Source organism: Salvelinus namaycush, chromosome 15, assembly GCF_016432855.1.
Source record: "Salvelinus namaycush isolate Seneca chromosome 15, SaNama_1.0, whole genome shotgun sequence".
In the NCBI taxonomy this organism is placed as follows: Eukaryota; Metazoa; Chordata; class Actinopteri; order Salmoniformes; family Salmonidae; genus Salvelinus; species Salvelinus namaycush.
The window spans coordinates 9173133-9193158 of record NC_052321.1 but is presented as its reverse complement, the minus strand read 5'-3'; the positions used below and the strand labels follow the sequence as shown (position 1 = coordinate 9193158).

Here is a 20026-nt window from a genome sequence, read left to right as displayed (position 1 = left end):
TCACTTGGCCCAGCGTCGTCCAGGTTAGGGTTTGGCCGGGGTAGGCCTTCATTGTAAATAAGAATTTGTTCTTAACTGACTAGCCGAGGTAAATAAAGGTTAGATAAAAAATTCATTAAGCAGAGCAGTGCTGTGATCACTTTGAACCAATACATTAGCTAATGAGACCTGCAGGTCGGCTCTGCAAGTTGCTTATTGTTTCCGGTCTCATTCACTTAGATACCAACTATCTCCCTTTCACTTTCTTTTCCGCTCATTTTATACTTGTAATAAGTGTATATTCTCCTATCTTTTTGCCCCTTCCGTCTCTCTCTCACTCTCCCGCCACTCTTTCTCCTTCTCCATCCGTCCGTCTTTCTCCAGCTCTCAGTGGAACTGCCACCCAGGACAGTGGGCCACACGTGGCAGCTGGCTTACAGCACGTCTCGTCACGGCTCCAGCCTCAAGTCCCTCTACCGGAGGCTGAAAGGCAGCGACTCGCCTGTACTCATGGTCATCAAGGACTCACTTAATCAGGTGTCCTTTTTATATACTCGTATTTGTTATTTTCACGTTACAAACGACACCCCTAATGTTCCACGCACCATATTTTGAATATCTATCTGACTTCGGTGTTAGAGATTACACAGAATGTGTGCCATAGACTACCTGCTTTTCATTTCATTTGCACTATTAACTTGGACACCCACAGGTCAAGACGACTGTGGGGTTAGTTTGAATAACATACCGATTTTCCAGGAGCCACAGAGTTCGTTGTGGTCACCTATGAAGTCCCCCATTTTATGAACTCTGTCTCGTTTGGTTACCAGAGAGTTGTATTTTGTTTAATGGTAAGTTTGTTTCTCTGTGCCCCAGGTGTTTGGGAGCTTCCTCTCTCACCCTCTGAGGCCGAGTGAGACCTTCTACGGCACAGGAGAGACATTCCTCTTCATGCTGCTTCCTCGCTTCAAGGTCAGCCAAGACACACACACACACACACCTTATGACACACACGCACTATGACGCATACACTACACTCACAACCAATGCCATACAATTCTTTCCCACATGTTCTAATCTGAAATGTGGCTTTTTAAGGTATAGGTGCAGAATTGTTGTTTTGCCAAACTAACTGAAAAGACGATACTGTTTGTTGTAAATCTTGCTGACATAATATTGCAGGAGTTTCCATAGCAACCAAATTACTATTCACATCAAGGTCTCTACCAACGTCACGTAAACGATTAGTGCATGAATGTGGATTAAGAAAAAGGTACCTTTCTGCTTTTTTATGCACAAACAACGTGTAGGAACTCATTGCTATCAATAGTGTACTGTATATGCATAGCATTACAGAAGGGCAAGGTCATTCATAAGCACAGAGGGGTACTCCTGTGTTGCTATCCTATACTGACTTTGTCCTTGTCACGTCCCACAGTGTTTCAAGTGGACCGGAGAAAACTCCTTCTTCATAAAGGGAGACCTGGACTCTTTTGCTATCGGAGGAGGAAGGTGGGGTCACTCCGAGTCATACCAATATGTCTTAGGTTATGGTTTTCTTGATGCTGATGTTATTTCTGTTTGCTTGACACTTACTGCATGTTGGTGCTACACTACCTGACCAAAAGTATGTGGACACCTGCTCGTCAAACATCTCATTCCAAAATCATGGGGGATTAATATGGAGTTGGTCCTTCGCTGCTATAACAGCCTCCACTCTTCTGGGAAGGCAATCCACTAGATGTTGGAAAATTGCTGCAGGGACTTGCTTCCATTCAGCCACAAGAGCATTAGTGAGGTCGGCACTGATGTTGGGCAATTAGGCCTGGCTCACAGTCTGCGTTCCAATTCCCCCCAAAGGTGTTCGATGGGGTTGAGGTCAGGGCTCTGTGCAGGCCAGTTAAGTTCTTCCACACTGATCTCAACAAACCATTTCTGTATGGACCTCGCTTTGTGCACAGGGGCATTGTCATGCTGACACAGGAAAGGGCATCCCCAAACTGTTGCCACAAAGTTGAAAGCACAGAATGTCGTCTAGAATGTCATTGTATGCTGTAGCTTTAAGATTTCCCTTCACTGGAACTAAGGGGCTTAGCCCGAACCATGAAAAACAGCCCCAGAACATTATTCCTCCTACACCAAACTTTACAGTTGGCACTATGCATTGGGGCAACTAGCTTTCTACTGGCATCTGCCAAACCCAGATTTGTCCATCGGACCGCCAGATGGTGAAGCGTGATTCATCACTCCACTGCTCCAGAGTCCAATGGTGGCGAGCTTTACACCACTCCAGCCGACGTTTGGCGTTGCGCATGGTGATCTTACGCATTGATCACACCGACAGTGCTTTTGTGCAAAATGGTATGCAGCATCATCTGGATATGTGTGCAACAAAAGTTAAACATTCACCTTCTGCTACCATTTCGGTCAAGCCATCTACGCATACAGTTTGACGAAAACATTTTACATACACTTAAGCCAAATACATTTAAACTCAGTTTTCACAATTCCTGACATTTAATCTGCATAAAAATTCCCTGTCTTAGGTCAGTTAGGATCACCACTTTATTTTAAGAATGTGAAATGTCAGAATAATAGTAGAGAGAATGATTTACTTCAGCTCTTATTTCTTTCATCACATTCCCAGTGGGTCAGAAGTTAACATACACTCAATTAGTATTTGGTAGCATTGCCTTTAACTTGGGTCAAACGTTTCGGGTAGCCTTCCACAAGCTTCCCACAATAAATTGGGTGAATTTTGGCTAATTCCTCTTGACAGAGCTGGTGTAACTGAGTCACGTTTGTAGCCATCCTTGCTCGCACACACTTTTTCAGTTCTGTCCACAAATGTTCTATACGATTGAGGTCAGGGCTTTGTGATGGCCACTCCAATACCTTGACTTTGTTGTCCTGAAGCCATTTTGCCACAACTTTGGAAGTATGCTTGGGGTCATTCTCCATTTGGAAGACCCATTTGCAACCAAGCTTTAACTTCCTGACTGATGTCTTGAGATGTTGCTTCAATATATCCACATAATTTTCCTCCCTCATGATGCCATCTATTTTGTGAAGTGCACCAGTCCCTCCTGCAGAAAAGCACCCCACAACATGATGCTGCCACCTCCGTGCTTCACGGTTGGGACGGTGTTCTTCGGCTTGCAAGCATCCCCCTTTTTCCTCCAAACATAATGGTCATTATGGCCAAACAGTTTCATCAGACCAGAGGACATTTCTCCAAAAAGTACGATCTTTGGCCCCATGTGCAGTTGCAAAGCAGTGGCTTCTTCCTTGCTGAGCGGCCTTTCAGGTTATATCGATATAGAACTCGTTTTACTGTGGATATATATACTTTTGTACCTGTTTCCTCCAGCATCTTCACAAGGTCCTTTGCTGTTGTTCTGGGATTGATTTGCACTTTTCGCACCAAAGTACGTTCATCTCTAGGAGACAGAATGCGTCTCCTTTCTGAGCGGTATGACGGCTGCATGGTCCCATGGTTTATACTTGCGTACTATTGTTTGTACAGATGAACGTGGTACCTTCAGGTGTTTGGAAATTACTCCCAAGGATGAACCAGACTTGTGGAGGTTTACAAATTTTTTTCTGAGGTCTTGGCTGATTTCTTTTGATATTCCTATGTCAAGCAAAGAGGCACTGAGTTTGAAGGTAGGCCTTGAAATACATCCACAGGTACACTTCCAATTGACTCAAATGATGTCAATTAGCCCATCAGAAGCTTCTACAGCCATGACGTCATTTTCTGGAATTTTCCAAGCTGTTTAAAGGCACAGTCAACTTAGTGTATGTAAACTTCTGACCCACTGGAATTGTGATACAGTGAAATAATCTGTCTGTAAGCAAATGTTTTACAGAAAAAATTACTTGTCCTGCACAAAGTAGATGTCCTAACCGACTTGCCAAAACTATAGTTTGTTAACAAGAAATGTGTGTAGTGGTTGAAAAACGAGTTTTAATGACTTCAACCTAAGTGTATGTAAACTTCCGACTTAAACTGTACGTTCGATAAATCCAACGTATGCACCACACAGAACGAACTGACACTGCAACGCAATGCTGCAAGGCAAACGCAGCGTTCCATTGGAAATGAATGTACTTCTGGAGTACCAAAATGCAATGACGCTGTCGATGTGACCGAGGGCATTAGGCTTGTGTGCGGCTGCTCGGCCATGGAAACCCATTTCTTGAAGCTCCCGACAAACAGTTATTGTGCTGATGTTGCTTCCGGAGGCAGTATGGAACTCTGTAATGAGTGTTGCAACCGAGGACAGACGATTTTTACATGCTTCAGCACTCGGCGGTCCCGTTCTGTGAACTTGTGTGGCCTACCATTTCCACTTCACAATAATAGCACTTGCAGGGCAGAAATTTGACAAACTGACTTGTTGGAAAGGTAGCATCCCATGACTGTGCCAAGTTGAAAGTCACTGAGCTCTTCAGTAAGGCCATTCTATTGCAAATGTTTGTCATTGGAGATTGCATAGCTGTGTACTCAATTTTATACACCTGTCAGCAACGGGTGTGGCTGAAATAGCCAAATCCAGTCATTTGAAGGGGTGTCCACATACTTTTGTGTGTGTATATACAGTATGTGTCAATATGTTTAGGAAAGTACATCACTTTACTCTATTCTAAAGCAATGAACAAGGAACTGAGTTTCTATCGCTCTCTCTTCCCCAGTGGTCACTTTGGCCTGTGGCTGGATGAGATGCTGTACCTGGGCAGGAGTAGCCCCTGTTACACCTTCAACAACTGCTGCCTCTCGGAAAGAGACGACTTCCACGTCATGGAGCTGGAGGTGTGGACATTCTGGTGAAGACATGAACTCACCTCGCCTAGCAACACATACTGACTCTCTCTGGCTGTCCAATCACTGCATTAAACAGGACTCTAAAACCATTCTAGAACAGGACTCTAGAAACCATATACTCTAGTACAATAAGTTGTTGAATGTACCTGACTATTTTGACTTAATTGTGTGGTTTTGGGCTGGAAACTCAACTGTGAATATTCTGAACGTGGACCAAACTGTTACGTGGAGGGGTATTGGTGGTTTGGGACAGAGATTGTAGCCTCACTGCATTGGAAGACTTGTCCTGTTGCAGCCCCTCCACTCCTTCCACAGGTTGGTATGGTCCTCACTTTCAGGTGACTCTGCATTGTGGATACTGTTGTTCTATGGTGGAATTCACATGTCCTAACAATGGATCTCCCCATCTAAAGGCCTGCCTGCATGTGAAAGCCTGCATTTCCACCCCAGCACAACTCGCACTGTTATTCTGGCACCATAGTTTAAAATTAATGAATTCATTAATTGGAGGAACTGAAATTACTACCCCTTGTTGCATATGGACAAACTTATATGAACTGGGGGGGTAGGGGGTCTTAACTTAGTATCTTTAGAAATGTTTCATGTTACCCACATACAACCTAAGATTTACTCGGATCAATGTTCATACAGTACAACACGAATGGTTATTAATGTTATAACATCTTTATCTGATACTTCTGGGACACATCGGTTTCATCCAGTGTTCAGCGCAAGCTCACTCAAGACTACTTTTTAGTAAAGATCCATTTTTATTTTTTGCAGACAATTTGCCACTGTCAGTCAAAAAGCATATTTCAAGGGGATGACTCACCTTTGCAATGGCTAAATGTGCTGCCTACATTGCAGCACTTAAGAGGCTGATGGAGAAACAGAACACTTTCCTAATATATGACCCATTTCAAAGTTTATCACATGTACACGTGGTAGAATCCACAATGATTAACTTCTTCTTGCCTCCAAGTTCATTTTTTAGATAATGTTTGGTGTAGTCACCCCTTAAGTTCTGATCTCATGGTCAAGAAATAACTAGTCAGTCAACATAAGACTGTTGGCTTTCATTAAAAAAATATAAAAAAACAAAAGTATTACATTACACATTGTGCCACCATACAGCTTTGTTTCCAGGTTTCCATGACAGCTGTTGGCAACCTCGGGGGAACAGAGCGGGGGTGTTGCCTGCAGAAGCTTTAGCAATGACATCAGGCCCTACCCAGCCAACTTTGGACTTTCAGGCAAGGCCGTCACAAACTGCTGAAACTCTAGAGGAAACGACTTGACCAGCCCTGCCCCTCCAACAGAAATAAAACGTGTGGTTCTTTGCATATTGCGAGATATAACCAATAAAACAGAATAATGCATTATGGTGCAGTCTGTTTTGATATGAAAATGTAGATATAAAGAAAAGTTTGAGCAAAGCAAATCTCACTCACTGTTATCACATGATAACAGAAGCATAAATAAGTCAAATTAATTAGCCACTAGTGGGTGAGGCCAAAGCAATGTTCGAAACCTGGCCACTGTTCCGACCCTGAACATTGTACTTTAAAATAGTTGGTAAGTAACAGCAACATTAGTGATTATATGGAATGGGATTAGAAGCATGTTAACTTGAAAGAACATCTACCAACTTGAGTATTGAGTTTAGTTATATATATATTTTTTAAGTTGTCTAAAGCATATGTCTTCAGAAGGGCTCAACTGGTATAGCGGCCACTGTCGTTTGAAGAGGTTGTTGTAATACTGATCATGTTGGATGCTAGTAAAACAACCTGAACAGCTGCCAGCACTGTAGGAATCTGATCCCTACACACAAGTTAACTTTTTCTTTGATCATTATCCTTCACAAAGGAATTACTCTAGTTTTTACACACACTTTTGACCACCGTTCGTCTTTACTGTGCCAGGTGCTCCTTGGCTTTCTCCAGACCCTCTTTGAGGAAGTTGATGTACGTGGCAGTGGATGGGTCCTCGAACCCCCCAGAGAAGCTAAATGTGGCAGCTTCCTCCTCCGGCTTCATGGACGTCTGGTCCAGGAAGTAGTTAGCATTGATGTGGTGAACCTAGATAATTTAAGTCATTAGAGATTCAAGTCATTTTCAACCCTCCATAAGCTGTTGTCATTTCCTCCAAACCCTTTTTTAAATTTGTTAGCTGGTTATTTAGCAATGCCCAGAATCAACAAAGTGAAGTATCCACTTAAAGGTTGTTGATAAACAACTGGGATGTTGAGATGGAAACATGATGGAACTGTAAGGACTTACGATAGTGCCGTTGGGCAGCGCCACCATCATTTCTACTGGAAAGTTGTACTTCTCCAGGTGTAGGCGGGCCCTCTGACTCTCAACCGGGTTCTGCTCGTTAGCCTGAGATTAAGATTATTAGGATACATTACCACCACATCAATCAAAACAGACAACAAAACCTCAACAACAGATGGTGTGGAATATGTTCAACATTAGGTCACTTGAGATAAACTTTGATTTAGTAATGAACACTATCCATTTAAAGTGGTATCATTATTTTAGGCTTGAACCTTGATGAGCCAGTGGTGGCTGGTGTCACTTTAAATCGAAGGATGGGCTCATTGTAATATCTGGAATGGAACAAATACATAGTTTCCATGTTTTACACCTTTCCATCCATTCCATTACAATGAGTCTGTCATTCGATTAAACTGCCTACCAGCTGGGCTGGGCTGAGCAATATGGGCCTCTCACTCACCTGCATGTCCTCAAGCTCTTTGACCAGGGACCAGCTGCTGACGAAGCTCTGGTTGAGCAGGGCCAGGACGGGCGAACTTTCCAGGACTGTCTCCCGGAGAGTCCGCCCAGAACCTGTGACAATGTGTTTGGAGGAAGCAAAAAGGTCAGATGCAAAGCTAAAGACATTGTAATATTCAGTGCTCGAAAAGGTAAGGCTATGCTGCTTTAACTGGATGTCTTTCCCTTAGTCACTCACTTCAACCCCCCCAAGATGACACCCCTTGACCCCCAGGTACAGGATATACTTTGTAAATTCATCACTTAAAATGGCCCTAAGTGAGCACTACGGTAGATTATAATCCTTATTATCTTCATAGAGCACAGTGTCACAGGTGAACCATCTCACCTCAGCAGGATTGGTCATCTAGTGCCCCCCAGAGGAGGATGGAGTGCACCAGCTTGCTCTCTTCCTGCGCTCGCTGAAAGGCCTCCGAGAAGGGCAGGTATGACACCTGTGGACAATGGAAGAAGAGATGTACATCATCACAATAGTGTGGAGTCTCAAGTTATTTTTGAGAGAGCTTGGGAACTACCAAGTTCTGACCGAAGTTCAAAGGTGACTAGAACAATCCCCTAAATAGATGGGACAAAACTGAGCAGGCGTATTGAGCCGTACCTTCTTGAAGGGGTAGAAGGTGACCTCGAGGCGGCGAGCAGCCTCCTCACGGCTGATCTCAGACGTCCAGTGGATGTCCTCGAAGACAAACTGGACAGGGTCGCTGCCTCCCCCTCGGCTATCGATAATATTCCCCTCCTCATCCTGGATGAAGGAGGGCGTGGATGGACCAGCGGCCCGCAGCTCCATCTGACAACACACACAACGTTTCTTAATATGAATACTACCGTGCTCCACACTCATGCTACGAGTGCATTCTCTTGAGTACGAGAGTGTGGAGAACGCATAAAACATTCCATTTGAGAAGCACTCGCACGCCCCTGACTGTATTACCTCACGCTGCACCTCCCCATTCACTGAACTTGCCTCCAGCCAGGACATTGGCAATAGAGACGAAAAAAGAGTTCTACAAAGCCAACGTTTTACTTCATAATTATCAGCTAGGTAGTTTAACAGGCAACGACGTACAACTATTGTTATGCAAGGTAGATGACTAGCTGTCAATTTTTTGTGGGTAGCTAGCTAGCCTGTTAGCCATATTTACTTACTATGGCCTTGAGATCTATGCACATGCCACAATTAACACAGTGTGTATTTATTAATGTATCAAGATAAAATATTGTTGTCATGCAACATATGAGATGTGAATGGGCACCATTTCATTCCGAAGTCGGAGTTTATTTTCTCTTGCATCAGCTAAAATATTCTCTGCCATCGATTTCAAGATATTTTGAGTTGTTTTTTACATGGTTGTGTCATTTCTGTGCATACTTTCCGTTGAAGCTTGCGTCGATGCATGCTTCAAAATATGTACAAATGGAGTATGCATCCGAGAAGTGCCCTCTGTGCTCCGTGTCGCATACTTTGATTTGGACTTATGCTCTGACAGTCCCGTGCTCGGAGCACGGTAGTATGCATATTGACAAAACACCCACAGAGATCCCCATAACAAATACAACACATCCTACTATGTCACATTACACCAAATCAAATGTTGGTATGCCATAGCATGACAAGGCACAGTAACCTACCTGTGGCAGGTATCCAATGTCCACCTCCATATTACTGTTCTCAGTGGCTCCATAGAGCCACTCCATGTCCACATTCAGAGTCCTGTGAGACCGGGAGAAGTCAGTGTCTGCCATCTTACATTCACTTACGGATATATCAGTAGCATTACTATCATCCTAAAGGTCTACTCTGAATGGATAAGACACAAAGTCTGTAGACTACAGAGGTAATTCTGCTTATCAACAACAGAGTCAACCATGTTATTCACTGACCTGTCGTTGGGGACGTAGAGGGTGAACTGTCGGACGTGGGATGAGTCCCGGGAGAGGATGATGTTGCCAGTGAACTGGCCCGGGGTGAACCAGAAGGGGAAGTCTGGGACATCATTGAGCTGGAACTCTGCATGGATCCTGTCGAGGTACAGGGGTAATAACATGGTAACTAGTTGTAAACTCAATGGACTAGGCTTGATGAGGAATCTCAGAGTTCCCTCACCTGAAGACAATGTCCAGATAAAAGTCACTGGCGGCTCGGATGCAGGCCACTGTTCCCTGAGGGGCAAAACGGGACTTGATGAATGGCCGTGGGTGGAACATACTTAGCAGGGAGTGAATAAGAACCTGTGGGGAAACAAATACAGTCACTGCTAGGTTCATGTATTTCCTTCAACCAAGTTGTGACATTTTACGTTTTCTACTGATAACACTTGACAGACTATGCTGTAATATCATCTCATAGTCAAAGTAACACTTGGTTTTCGCCAAAGATGTATATATAATCGTCGCCAAGAGTTTGAGTGATGAACAAGTGTATTAGACAGTTAAAGTCAAACTGAATATAAAAGATCAGATACAGTCACTTCCTAAAACCGTACCTCTTTTCCTCGTGGTGCAGGAGGGTGGTAGCGATTGTTTGGCAGGTACCCAGTGAAGATGTTGAGCTCACTCTGAATGACCCACCAGGTGTCCCCCACTTCCCCTTTGTTTTTGGGGGGCAGGAAGGCCCTGAACTGGCTGGCAGAGAAGGACATGGAGGGCACAGCAGGACTCTGCCAGGAACGCAGCCCACTCAGGGAACTATGAGTAACCTGGAAAGGCGGAGACTAATTGTGATATCTGAGGCTTTCTCTGCTAAGCCTTGGACTGTCTATTTGAACCTTTTTCTCCATTTTCTGTAATTTATCACCATAAGTCCTTTTATAAAAGCAACTTACTGGTAGGTCATCTTTCGAATTCACTCAGAGACACAGCTTCGAAAGCAGTAAAATGTTTACAAGGTAGAGTGTTATCTATTCAAACCACCCAGCTTATAATTCAGTGTAAAGCACAGGTAAGGTAAGACATCACTGTCATTATAACGTGAGTGTTGGGCTGGTCTACTCTTATTACCCCAAGGAAGCCGTCCTTGCTCTTCGTCATTGTGTCAAGCTGCAGAGGCCGCATCTTGGCCTCCAGGGTTAGGGTCTCTCCATTGGGGTCATGGGTCACTTCCTCCTCAAAATCTGCTGGAGGTGAGATCCCTGCAGGGAGGCAGGCAAAAGGTTACAAACCAATGACTGTGTATTCATGTTGGGTTTGTGGGGATGGAGCATTTTGGATTTGAATGTGTTAGGGTGCATAAGAAGGCTGGTGGTGAACCTGTGAGTTTCTCTGCGACGAGTTTGAACTCCTCAGGACTAAGGTACAGGTCATGGTCTGTGTCCAAGGAGGAGAAGAGAAAGAGGCCCTCGGTACCCAGTGCTTTCAAGGCCACTTCCTGTTGGAGGAACACACAATAAGAGCTCCTTATTGTGTCTTACTGTGTCAGTTCTCACGCTCCAGTGACATTCCTGGACAATGTCTGGGACAGATCAGAGTGAACCTTTTTAACACAAACCTCTAAGCACACTACAATTTTTAAAACATTGTTTTGGATAAAGAAAGCAGAATCAAATATATCAGTTTATCAAATGAGTGTACGTGAAATTAAACATGCCAAGGAAGTGACGGGATTAGTTTCCCAAAAGAATGTTGTAACCTTGAGGCCCTTCTACACAAAAATACACTGACTGCGTGCTCTCTTATGTTAGCTCAATGGATGGAAGAAGGAGAACAACTTGTGAGCCAGACAACTACTTCTGTAAGTGGGGTGTTGATTGTGGGACCAGCTGTGGCAGACATCCAACCCCCTAATAAAACGATTTTGGGTAAAAAAAATAAAAAGTTTTAAAAAAAAAAGTTAACGTGTTTGATCCCACAAAGACAATACGTGGCATGCAAGGTATGTGTTCAATTTCTAATGTCAAATAAAATAAGCCCCATGATTTCAAATACTATGAATAACTTTTAACAGTTAAGAAGAAAAATAACTGCCATCAGCACAAGACTTGGCAGAGAAAATGCACTCTTTGCGATAATTTCAAAGGTAATTAATGTTTTATATCACAGTCAATCAGTTGTGGAAAAAGTACAAAATGTTCATACTTGAGTAAAAGTAATGATACCTTAATAGAAAATGACTCAAATAAAAGTGAAAGTCACCCAGTAAAATACTACTTGAGTAAAAGTCGAAAAGATTTGGTTTTAAATGTACTTAAGTATCAAAAGTAAATGGAATTGCTAAATTGTGTTTAGTGAGTCCGCCAGATCAGAGGCTGTAGGGATGATCAGAGACGTTCTCTTGATAACTGTGAATTGGACCATTTTCCTATCAAAATGTAACGAGTACTTTTGGGGTGTCAGGGAAAATGTATGGAGTAAAAAGTACAATATTTTCTTTAAGAATGTAGTTTAATAAATGTAGGCAAAAATATAAATAGTAAAGTAGAGATACTACTAAAGTCGTTTTTTGGGGGGTACTTAAAATATTTTTACTTAAGTACTTTACACCACTGCAGTCAATTCAGATGCAGAACTAAAGACATCTGCTGAAAAAGATGCGTAAAACATGGATACAGATGTTGAACTTACATGACGTTTAAGTAGCTGTGAGTCCTGATAATATGTATAACCAAAGGCAAGAAGGGGAACAATAATGAACATAAGCAATGTTGACATTGCTCCAATGATCCAAGATCGCTTGGACCTGCCAGGCGCCAGTCGTTCACCGCCTTGAGATTTGTCCAGACGCTCATCCTCCCCCAAACTAGCTTTCTTGTCCTCCGGGATTCTTTTATCCACGTCCGCGGCCATTCCCTTCTCTCGCCCCTACACAAACGCAGGCATGCTCTCTAGAAAGACAATCAGCGCAAAGTACCTTTATCTATTGGAAATACAGCTACCAATTACGGTTAAAATGTACTCTACTCGGTAGAACTATCCGCGACTTCCCGATCGCTACTCTGTTGCAACCAACAGCTAGCTATATATGTATCGACATTCATGTTTGATATTCTCATTTCCCACATCTCTTCTTCTCCATTCAACGAATACATTCCCTGAGGGGCAAGACAGCATTAAAGGGCCAGTGTGCTATTTTGTTATTCGCTGGAATATCTGCTTGGTTCATCATAATCATAATAATATGTAGGACTTGCCAGAGAACATTGGATGAATGGAAAGCCGTTTAAACATATATTCATATAAAAAAAAGTATCTATAATTGTATGTTTTGATATCAATCATTCAAAAATGTATATCAAAGAAATTATTTTATCAATATCAATAATTTGAATAATATATATATATGTATATATATATATATATATATAACCTTTATTTAACTAGGCAAGTCAGTAAGAACAAATTCTTATTTACAATAACGGCCTAAGGGACTTCCAATCACGGCCGGTTGTGATACATTCTGGATATCAATAATTCCCCATAGGATTCAATGGAAAAATAATTAAATTATCGCCATCAAAAATCTAAATTTTGTTATATAAAAACGAATTATCGATATAAAAAAATAAGTCATTTCAAATTCTATTAATAATTCATTATATCAATAATTGCTGGATTCCGAATATATTAGTATATATTTATCTTCATTAACACTGAAAATCAATCAGCTTCGATTCGCCACTTTTTACATAAAGTACCGTCACTCGCATGTGGTAGAAGCCGCTAATGTTCTGTGCTACCATTTTTTTTTAGATGCGGTGAGATCGAGTCCCCCTGCAGACAAACATTTCCCCCCCTTAAAAATACTATCTATTGCTGCTCCTCCAGAGTCCAATAATACATATGTGACGGTCATTATAACAATGTCGCTAAAGTTGTATTCTCTGGCACGAAATCAATAATTACGTGTGTATTTCATAACATCAGTAACTATTTTTTCCCCTTTTTGACATGACGTAAACTCTTAATGCATTAAAGCCAATTTATGCTTGCTCTGGCAATGCGATCTGGAGGCTCGGTAGAGGTTTTTGACACAATTGCGGAGCCTCTGGAGGCTTGCGGAGGCCAAGTCGAGCTCTGTACCGCATCGCCTTGCGCCTCCCAAATGTTTTTTGCACCTCATTGACATGATTGGTTGACGGTAGTTGGGGGGCGGAGGTCCTGTATAAACACAAACTCACTTCCTTGACCACTTCTGTCACAAAAGTTCTGCTCTGCTCCCGAAGCATGAAAGCTCTGCCTTCTGCAGAAGCCCCATCGCAGTAAATGTAGTAAGGCCACTGCAGAGTCCAGATTGACCATGCAGAGCCTTTAACACCAGTCTCAACATCAACAATGAAGAGGCGACTCCGGGATACTGGCCTTCTAGGCAGAGTTGCAAAGAAAAAGCCATATCTCAGACTGACCAATAAAGATGGTCAAAAGAACATACACTGGACAGAGGAACTCTGCCTGGAAGGCCAGCATCCCGGAGTCGCCTCTTCACTGTTGAGACTGCTGTTTTGCAGGTATTATTTAATGAAGATGCCAGTGTAACAGTTTTAACTTTACGTCCGTCCCCTCGCCCATACCCGGGCTCGAACCAGGGACCCTCTGCACACAACAACTGACACCCACGAAGCATCGTTACCCATCGCTCCACAAAAGCCGCGGCCCTTGCAGAGCAAGGGTAACCACTACTTCAAGGTCTCAAAGCGAGTGATGTAACCGATTGAAACGCTATTAGCGCGCACCACCGCTAACTAGCTAGCCATTTCACATCCGTTACACCAGTTGAGGACTTGGTGAGGCATCTGTTTCTCAAACTAGACACTCTTAATGTACTTGTCCTCTCACTCCTCTTTCTATTCTGGTTAGAGACAGTTTGCGCTGTTCTGTGAAGGAAGTAGTACGGAGCGTGGTACGAGATCTTCAGTTTCTTGGCAATTTCTCACATGGAATAGCCTTCATTTCTCAGAACAAGAATAGACTGATGAGTTTCAGAAGAAAGGTACTTATTTCTGGCCATTTTGAGCCTGTAATTTGAGCCAAACCCACAAATGCTGATGCTCCAGATGCTCAACTAGTCTAAAGGCCAGTTTTATTGCTTCTTTAATCAGAACAGTTTTCAGCTGTGCTAACATAATTGCAAAGGCTTTTCTAATGATCAATTAGCTTTTCAAAATGATAAACTTGGATTAGCTAACACAGCGTGCCATTGGAACACAGGAGTGACAGTTGCTGATAATGGGCCTCTGTAGATAGTAGATTGTCCATTTTAAAAAATCTGCCGTTTCCAGCTACAAGTCCTTTACAACATTAGCAATGTCTACACTGTATTTCTGATAAATTTGATGTTATTTTAATGGACAAAAAAGGGATTTTTCTTTCAAAAACATTTTTAAGTGACCCCAAACTTTTGAACAGTGGTGTGTATATATAGAGAATTCCTTTAAATCAACAAAATGTACATAATACAATTATTGATATCAAAAAATTCTATGAATTTATGTTAAAACGGCTTTCCGTATTGGATGTGCTTGTCCCAAAACATCTGTGGCTTCTTGCTGCTACAAATACATTTCTGACATTGGTGCCAATAATAAACAGAACGCAACTGCTCAATAAGTTGAAACCTCCATGACAACACATTGTAAAATCCATGAAAGTGTTAACAAAAATACTTCCTAAACACTGACGGAATGGTACTATAATTGGATTTAAGGGTAACAGTGAATTATAGGAGCACAAACTGCTTTACAGTAGCATTTCATCTCAAATGACAAGCTCAAGCAATTTATTGAGTTGGTCTATACAGTGTATTCTAAATTCAGAGCTATATTTAATGTTTTACGGGTTGCACAGGCATTTAATACAGACTGTATAAACATTTTGCATTTGTCACTAGATTGTCTCAAGCCTGCTGCCAGAATGACAAATTATTTTGTAAATTATTATTTTTTTCACCTTTATTTAACCAGGTAGGCCAGTTGAGAACAAGTTCTCATTTACAACTGCGACTTGGCCAAGATAAAGCAAAGCAGTGCGACAAAGACAACAGAGTTACACAAAAACAAAACGTACAGTCAATAACACAAAAGAAAAGAAAAATGTCTAAAACAGAAACTCCATTTCCTTTTAGTTTATTATTGTTTCTGTCAACAAGTTCACATTTTGCGCCACAGACATTACATATCTACAGGTGCATGTACATATATATATATATATATATATATGGGTAATGCATTTATGTAAAGCAATGTCCATAGTTCAGAGTCACCAAAAAGTAAGACGTTCTTAAAGAACGGCAGTCCACATTCAGTCCATCTTCTCTTCCACCTCTTGTGTTTTCACCTCTACGGTTTTGTGAGGTATATAAGAACCCATACCTGCAGCTCTATCTGCTTCTGCCTGAGTGTAGGGTTCATCCTTCAACAGCTTAATCCTGAACAGAGTGTTGGACAGTGAAGAAATGTAGCTGCTTAGTCATCACAACATCATCAACATGCCCAGCTACAAAGTTATACTACTAGGATGTTGGGGGGAGGGACGGTGTGTCACAGGAACTGTATCCACATTTATTCAAAGAACAGTTGTCTGCTTCAAAAGAAAAGTGAGGATCTTACCGTTTCTTGTGCACTTTGGTTTTAAAGTGGTCCTTCAGGGCTTTCACGTCAATAAAATATCGTCTGTAAACAAAACACACGCACATTAAATTACGGCTTTCAAGTTGCCACATTTTTTTTTATGTGAACCTTTTGGATAGATGCAAGAAAGAGCATAAAAGTGCTTACGCGCAATGTAAACAGTAGTGCTGGGCACTGCCAGTGACATCATAGTCCACCTCCTGTTTGAGCAACTTGGCTGCAGCTGAGGGCTTCATGTCTGCATGGATTTCGTCCAAGTGCTTCTTATAATTCTTTGTCTTCCATGTCTTGCCAATACTCTTCTTCCTGGTACTGTTGTGGTTTCCGATCTGTTTGGATTTCCCCATGGTGGTGCTAGATGATACCTATTGGAATAATATAATGGGTGATTGCAAAATCGTTGCTATTCTATTGCATGGATTAATATGTACGCAGGCTGCTTTACGTTTACAAGCAATTTACAACACCATTGGCATATTGTCTGACTTGACTGTCAAAATTGCCATATGTTAAGTTTTTGACTTGATATAAACATTAACTAGCTAGTTATCTAGTAGTAGCTACGTTAGCTAGTTTACAGCAGTTACTGAGACAGTCTTCTAATCAAAATCTTAATCTACGCGATAAATAACACTTTTCAAAACGAGTTTAACGTACCTTAGTTAAAAATGATTGCAAGACCTTTCTGTTGTCATAACACAGTATTAAACTCACCCTGTCGATAATTTTTTTCCACAAAACCGTGCTGTTCGTTTTTTAGCTTGGCTAACTAGCTTGCTAGAATCTTTCACACGTGTTTGTTGACGGAATCATATCCGGGTCAACGTGCCGTGGTCAACATGCTGTACCTAAACACGCCACTAGAGGAAGCTAGAACACAGCCTAAAATGTTATTAGTAGGCCTGTGTGCAAACGGGCGGTACAGCAGGTCTCCTGCACGGAGGAGCGGGAAATATACTAATATACTACTATACTAACTAAAATATACGATTTCAACGATTTTCCTGAGTTACAGATCATATAAGGAAATCAGTCAATTGAAAAAAATTAATTAGGCCCTAATCCAGGGCTGCCAACTTTTGAAGAAAGCTTGGGGTGAAATTTGCTATGTGAATTTCATTTCCCCCTGGCACAACCCCTAGAATGGAAAATATTACAGTTACTGAAATTCTACATCTTTAACATGGTTTAAGCTATGACCAGTGTGGAAAATAAAACAATTAAAAGCACAGGTCAAGCGTATATAGGATGCTTTGAACATTAAACGAACCACTCAGAATTAGACACTTTGCGATTTTGGGGTGATGAAATTTAAAGTAAAATTGTAATATTTATGGTTGAGGCAGTGGATAACCAAATCATAGATTGCGGTCTCCTTGTCCATAGACCGCTTTCAAGGTAAGGACACAAACATTTTGTATTTTTGTAACACCTCGCTCTTTAAAATAGGGCTGGGGAAAAATCCTACTTGCTCTACAGGAGGTTTGGCCTCTTAAGTGCTGGGTGTTTGAAAATGTCATTGTTGTAACAATTCATTTCTCAAAATCGAATGAATATCAATATTCATGTGGTTAATTCCTACTAGTTGAAGATCCTTGCCTTAATTTTACCTTACATAAACATATGTATTTATGATTTGTGAGTACACCTACCATTTCTGCCTAACATGTGCACAATACTACAATTATATTTCATTCCTGCAGCATTTATCATCCAATGCTTATTGGTATGACTTATTCAATACTGTCCATAAATGGTTGCAAAAATTAATTGCCTCATAATTCATTTTCAAAAGACAGCCATAGATTTCAAATATGTAATTACGCTGGCAAAATTATGAAGAAATTGAATTAAATACGTGTGGAATAACAGTGTTCTTGCTTACTAGCACAGTAATTAACCTATATTTTAGCCTACTGTTAAGAATGAGAATTGTTCCACTGATCAGACTAAATAAAGTAAATGTTACACAGAGTGGAACCCAAGAGCAGACTCAGACGAGGAGACTGGGATGAAGTAACCAAGGTATTTATTGAAACACAGGGGGAAGATGGAGTGCAGGCCAGGGGAAGCTCAGGTGGGTTGCAGGAAACCAGGTGCAGAGGCTGAGGCTGGAGCGAGAGGGGTTGGGACAGGGTAAGCAGGTCTGGGGTGGGGGGGGTCCAAGGGAGTAGTAGAGTGGGGTATCCAGGACAGAGTAGCAGGATGACGAGACGTGGAACTGGAGACAGGGACCAGAGTCAGAGGCGAACTGCAGCGGAGAGGAAAACAGTGTCAGGCAAGGAAAACAGGATCTAATAGTAACAATGGCTAGAAGGACAGACAGACAGACTGACTGACTAGAGATTACAATCTGGCCATGTGGAAGTGGCAGGGCTGAGTATTTGTAGAGGTCGTGATTATGGAACAGGTTGCAGCTGGTGGGGATCTGCTCTGACTCCAGCACACCTGTCTCCGCCCACACAATCACACACACAGAGAGAGAGGGAGAGAGTACTGGGGGAGTGGTGGCAATTCAGGGAGACAGAGGATGAGCAGTAGAGGGCAATGCAGGAGCAGATGTCTTCAGGAGATTTTATTATTTATTTACTGTCACAAAATTACATAAATCTGCCCCTACACCCTGACCAAATTATTTTTCTATTTATTGTGCCCCCTCTGGAAGAAAAAAAACATACACTTTTGGTTCACAATCTGTTTGACAAAATTATTTTAATAGTTACTAATCAATTACCCTACCAAACTTCCCTGCTAAAACATACTGTAGGTCTGTCTGCTGACTTTTCATTGTCACAGCCTAAATGCCAATCACCAAACGAGGGGACTGGTGCAAGTGTGTATTATGTCGACTAGTACATGCTGTCAAAAGAATGCATTCTGCAATAGGGAGTAACAGCAACCTAATTTTGTTGACAAAGTTGTACATAAAACAGCGCTACTGTGCTATTCTTTTTGGAGTTTTATACACTCAGCAAGAACGTTCACTCTCTCCATTCAGCGCCACTCTAATCTTGAGGGGCGTTTCTTTAAAACATGCATCCAATCCCCTTGATCCCTTACATAAGTAGCCCAATCAATGTGCCGCTCTTCACAGTGCTGTGGCAAGACAGAACAATGATAGAGGTTCAGCTCGTGATGTTAAGGATCGTACCCTTTTTCCAATTTTCGCCTAAAATGACATACCCAAATTTGACTGCCTGTAGTTCAGGACCCGAAGCAAGGATATGCATATTCTTGATACCATTTGAAAGGATACACTTTGAAATTTGTGGAAATGTGAAATTTCTGTAGGATAATATAACACATTAGATCTGGTAAGAGAATACAAACAAAAAAACACTTTTTTATTATTACTTTTTAAATGGAAGAGAAATGCCACACTTTCAGAAAGGATTCTAGGTGTAATTTAGATTTTGGCCCCCAGATAGAAGCAGGGTGTGTGCAAAGTTTCAGACTGATCCAGTGAAGAATTATGCAGAATATTTTGTATCAAGTCTGCCAGGAGTTTGCCCAAAAAGTGCAGAACTGGTCAATTGATACATTTTCAAGTACATAACTATAGAGAACATACAATGCTATGGTAATAACAAATAAAAAATTAGTTTGCACACTCCCAGGAATGTCATACATGATGGATCATTAACTTATACACTAACTTTCACACATCTTGATGGCTGGGCCAGATGAGTGTGGAGCCATAGACAGCAGTGGTGTCAAACTGTAGACACCAGTTCCTACATTTGAACATAAACATTTATTTTATCAAACAAAACTATTCTACATTTTATCTCTGGGACCCTCAGGATGACAAATCAGAGCAAGATTGCTGAATGTAAGTACATTATTTACCTTCAGAGGTGAAT

General features: G+C 41.7%; 3 protein-coding genes across 4 annotated transcripts in view; 1 reads left to right on the top strand and 2 right to left on the bottom strand.

Moving 5' to 3' along the window:
- The window catches only part of si:ch211-15d5.11 (nuclear receptor coactivator 7), a 28619-nt gene extending 23021 nt beyond the window's left edge, over positions 1-5598 (top strand). Inside the window, exons 13-16 of the mRNA XM_039009300.1 lie at positions 364-516; positions 856-951; positions 1418-1491; positions 4678-5598. Coding sequence (XP_038865228.1) covers positions 364-516; positions 856-951; positions 1418-1491; positions 4678-4813 — 459 coding nt within the window. The 3' untranslated portion in view covers positions 4814-5598. The remainder of the gene's footprint in view (positions 1-363; positions 517-855; positions 952-1417; positions 1492-4677) is intronic.
- A 1081-nt stretch (positions 5599-6679) lies between these two features.
- On the bottom strand, positions 6680-12628 carry selenon (selenoprotein N). The gene is made up of 12 exons (XM_039009301.1): positions 12166-12628; positions 10855-10972; positions 10606-10736; positions 10092-10304; positions 9713-9837; positions 9490-9627; positions 9238-9319; positions 8207-8395; positions 7937-8042; positions 7550-7662; positions 7090-7191; positions 6680-6888 (listed from the first exon to the last, which is right to left on the bottom strand). Exons 1-12 carry the CDS (start codon positions 12385-12387, stop codon positions 6721-6723), a joined length of 1707 nt encoding a protein of 568 aa, XP_038865229.1. The 5' UTR covers positions 12388-12628; the 3' UTR covers positions 6680-6720.
- A 2242-nt stretch (positions 12629-14870) lies between these two features.
- Positions 14871-16973, bottom strand: znf593 (zinc finger protein 593). 2 transcript variants are annotated; one of them, XM_039008871.1, is made up of 4 exons: positions 16878-16973; positions 16311-16528; positions 16143-16205; positions 14871-15961 (listed from the first exon to the last, which is right to left on the bottom strand). In XM_039008871.1, the coding sequence occupies exons 2-4, from the start codon at positions 16508-16510 to the stop codon at positions 15835-15837; spliced, it is 390 nt and encodes a 129-aa protein (XP_038864799.1). In that variant the 5' UTR covers positions 16511-16528; positions 16878-16973; the 3' UTR covers positions 14871-15834. The 2 variants fall into 2 exon arrangements, with proteins under 2 accessions (XP_038864799.1, XP_038864800.1); XM_039008872.1 differs by having other exon boundaries at positions 16821-16964.
- Positions 16974-20026: the final 3053 nt, after the last annotated feature.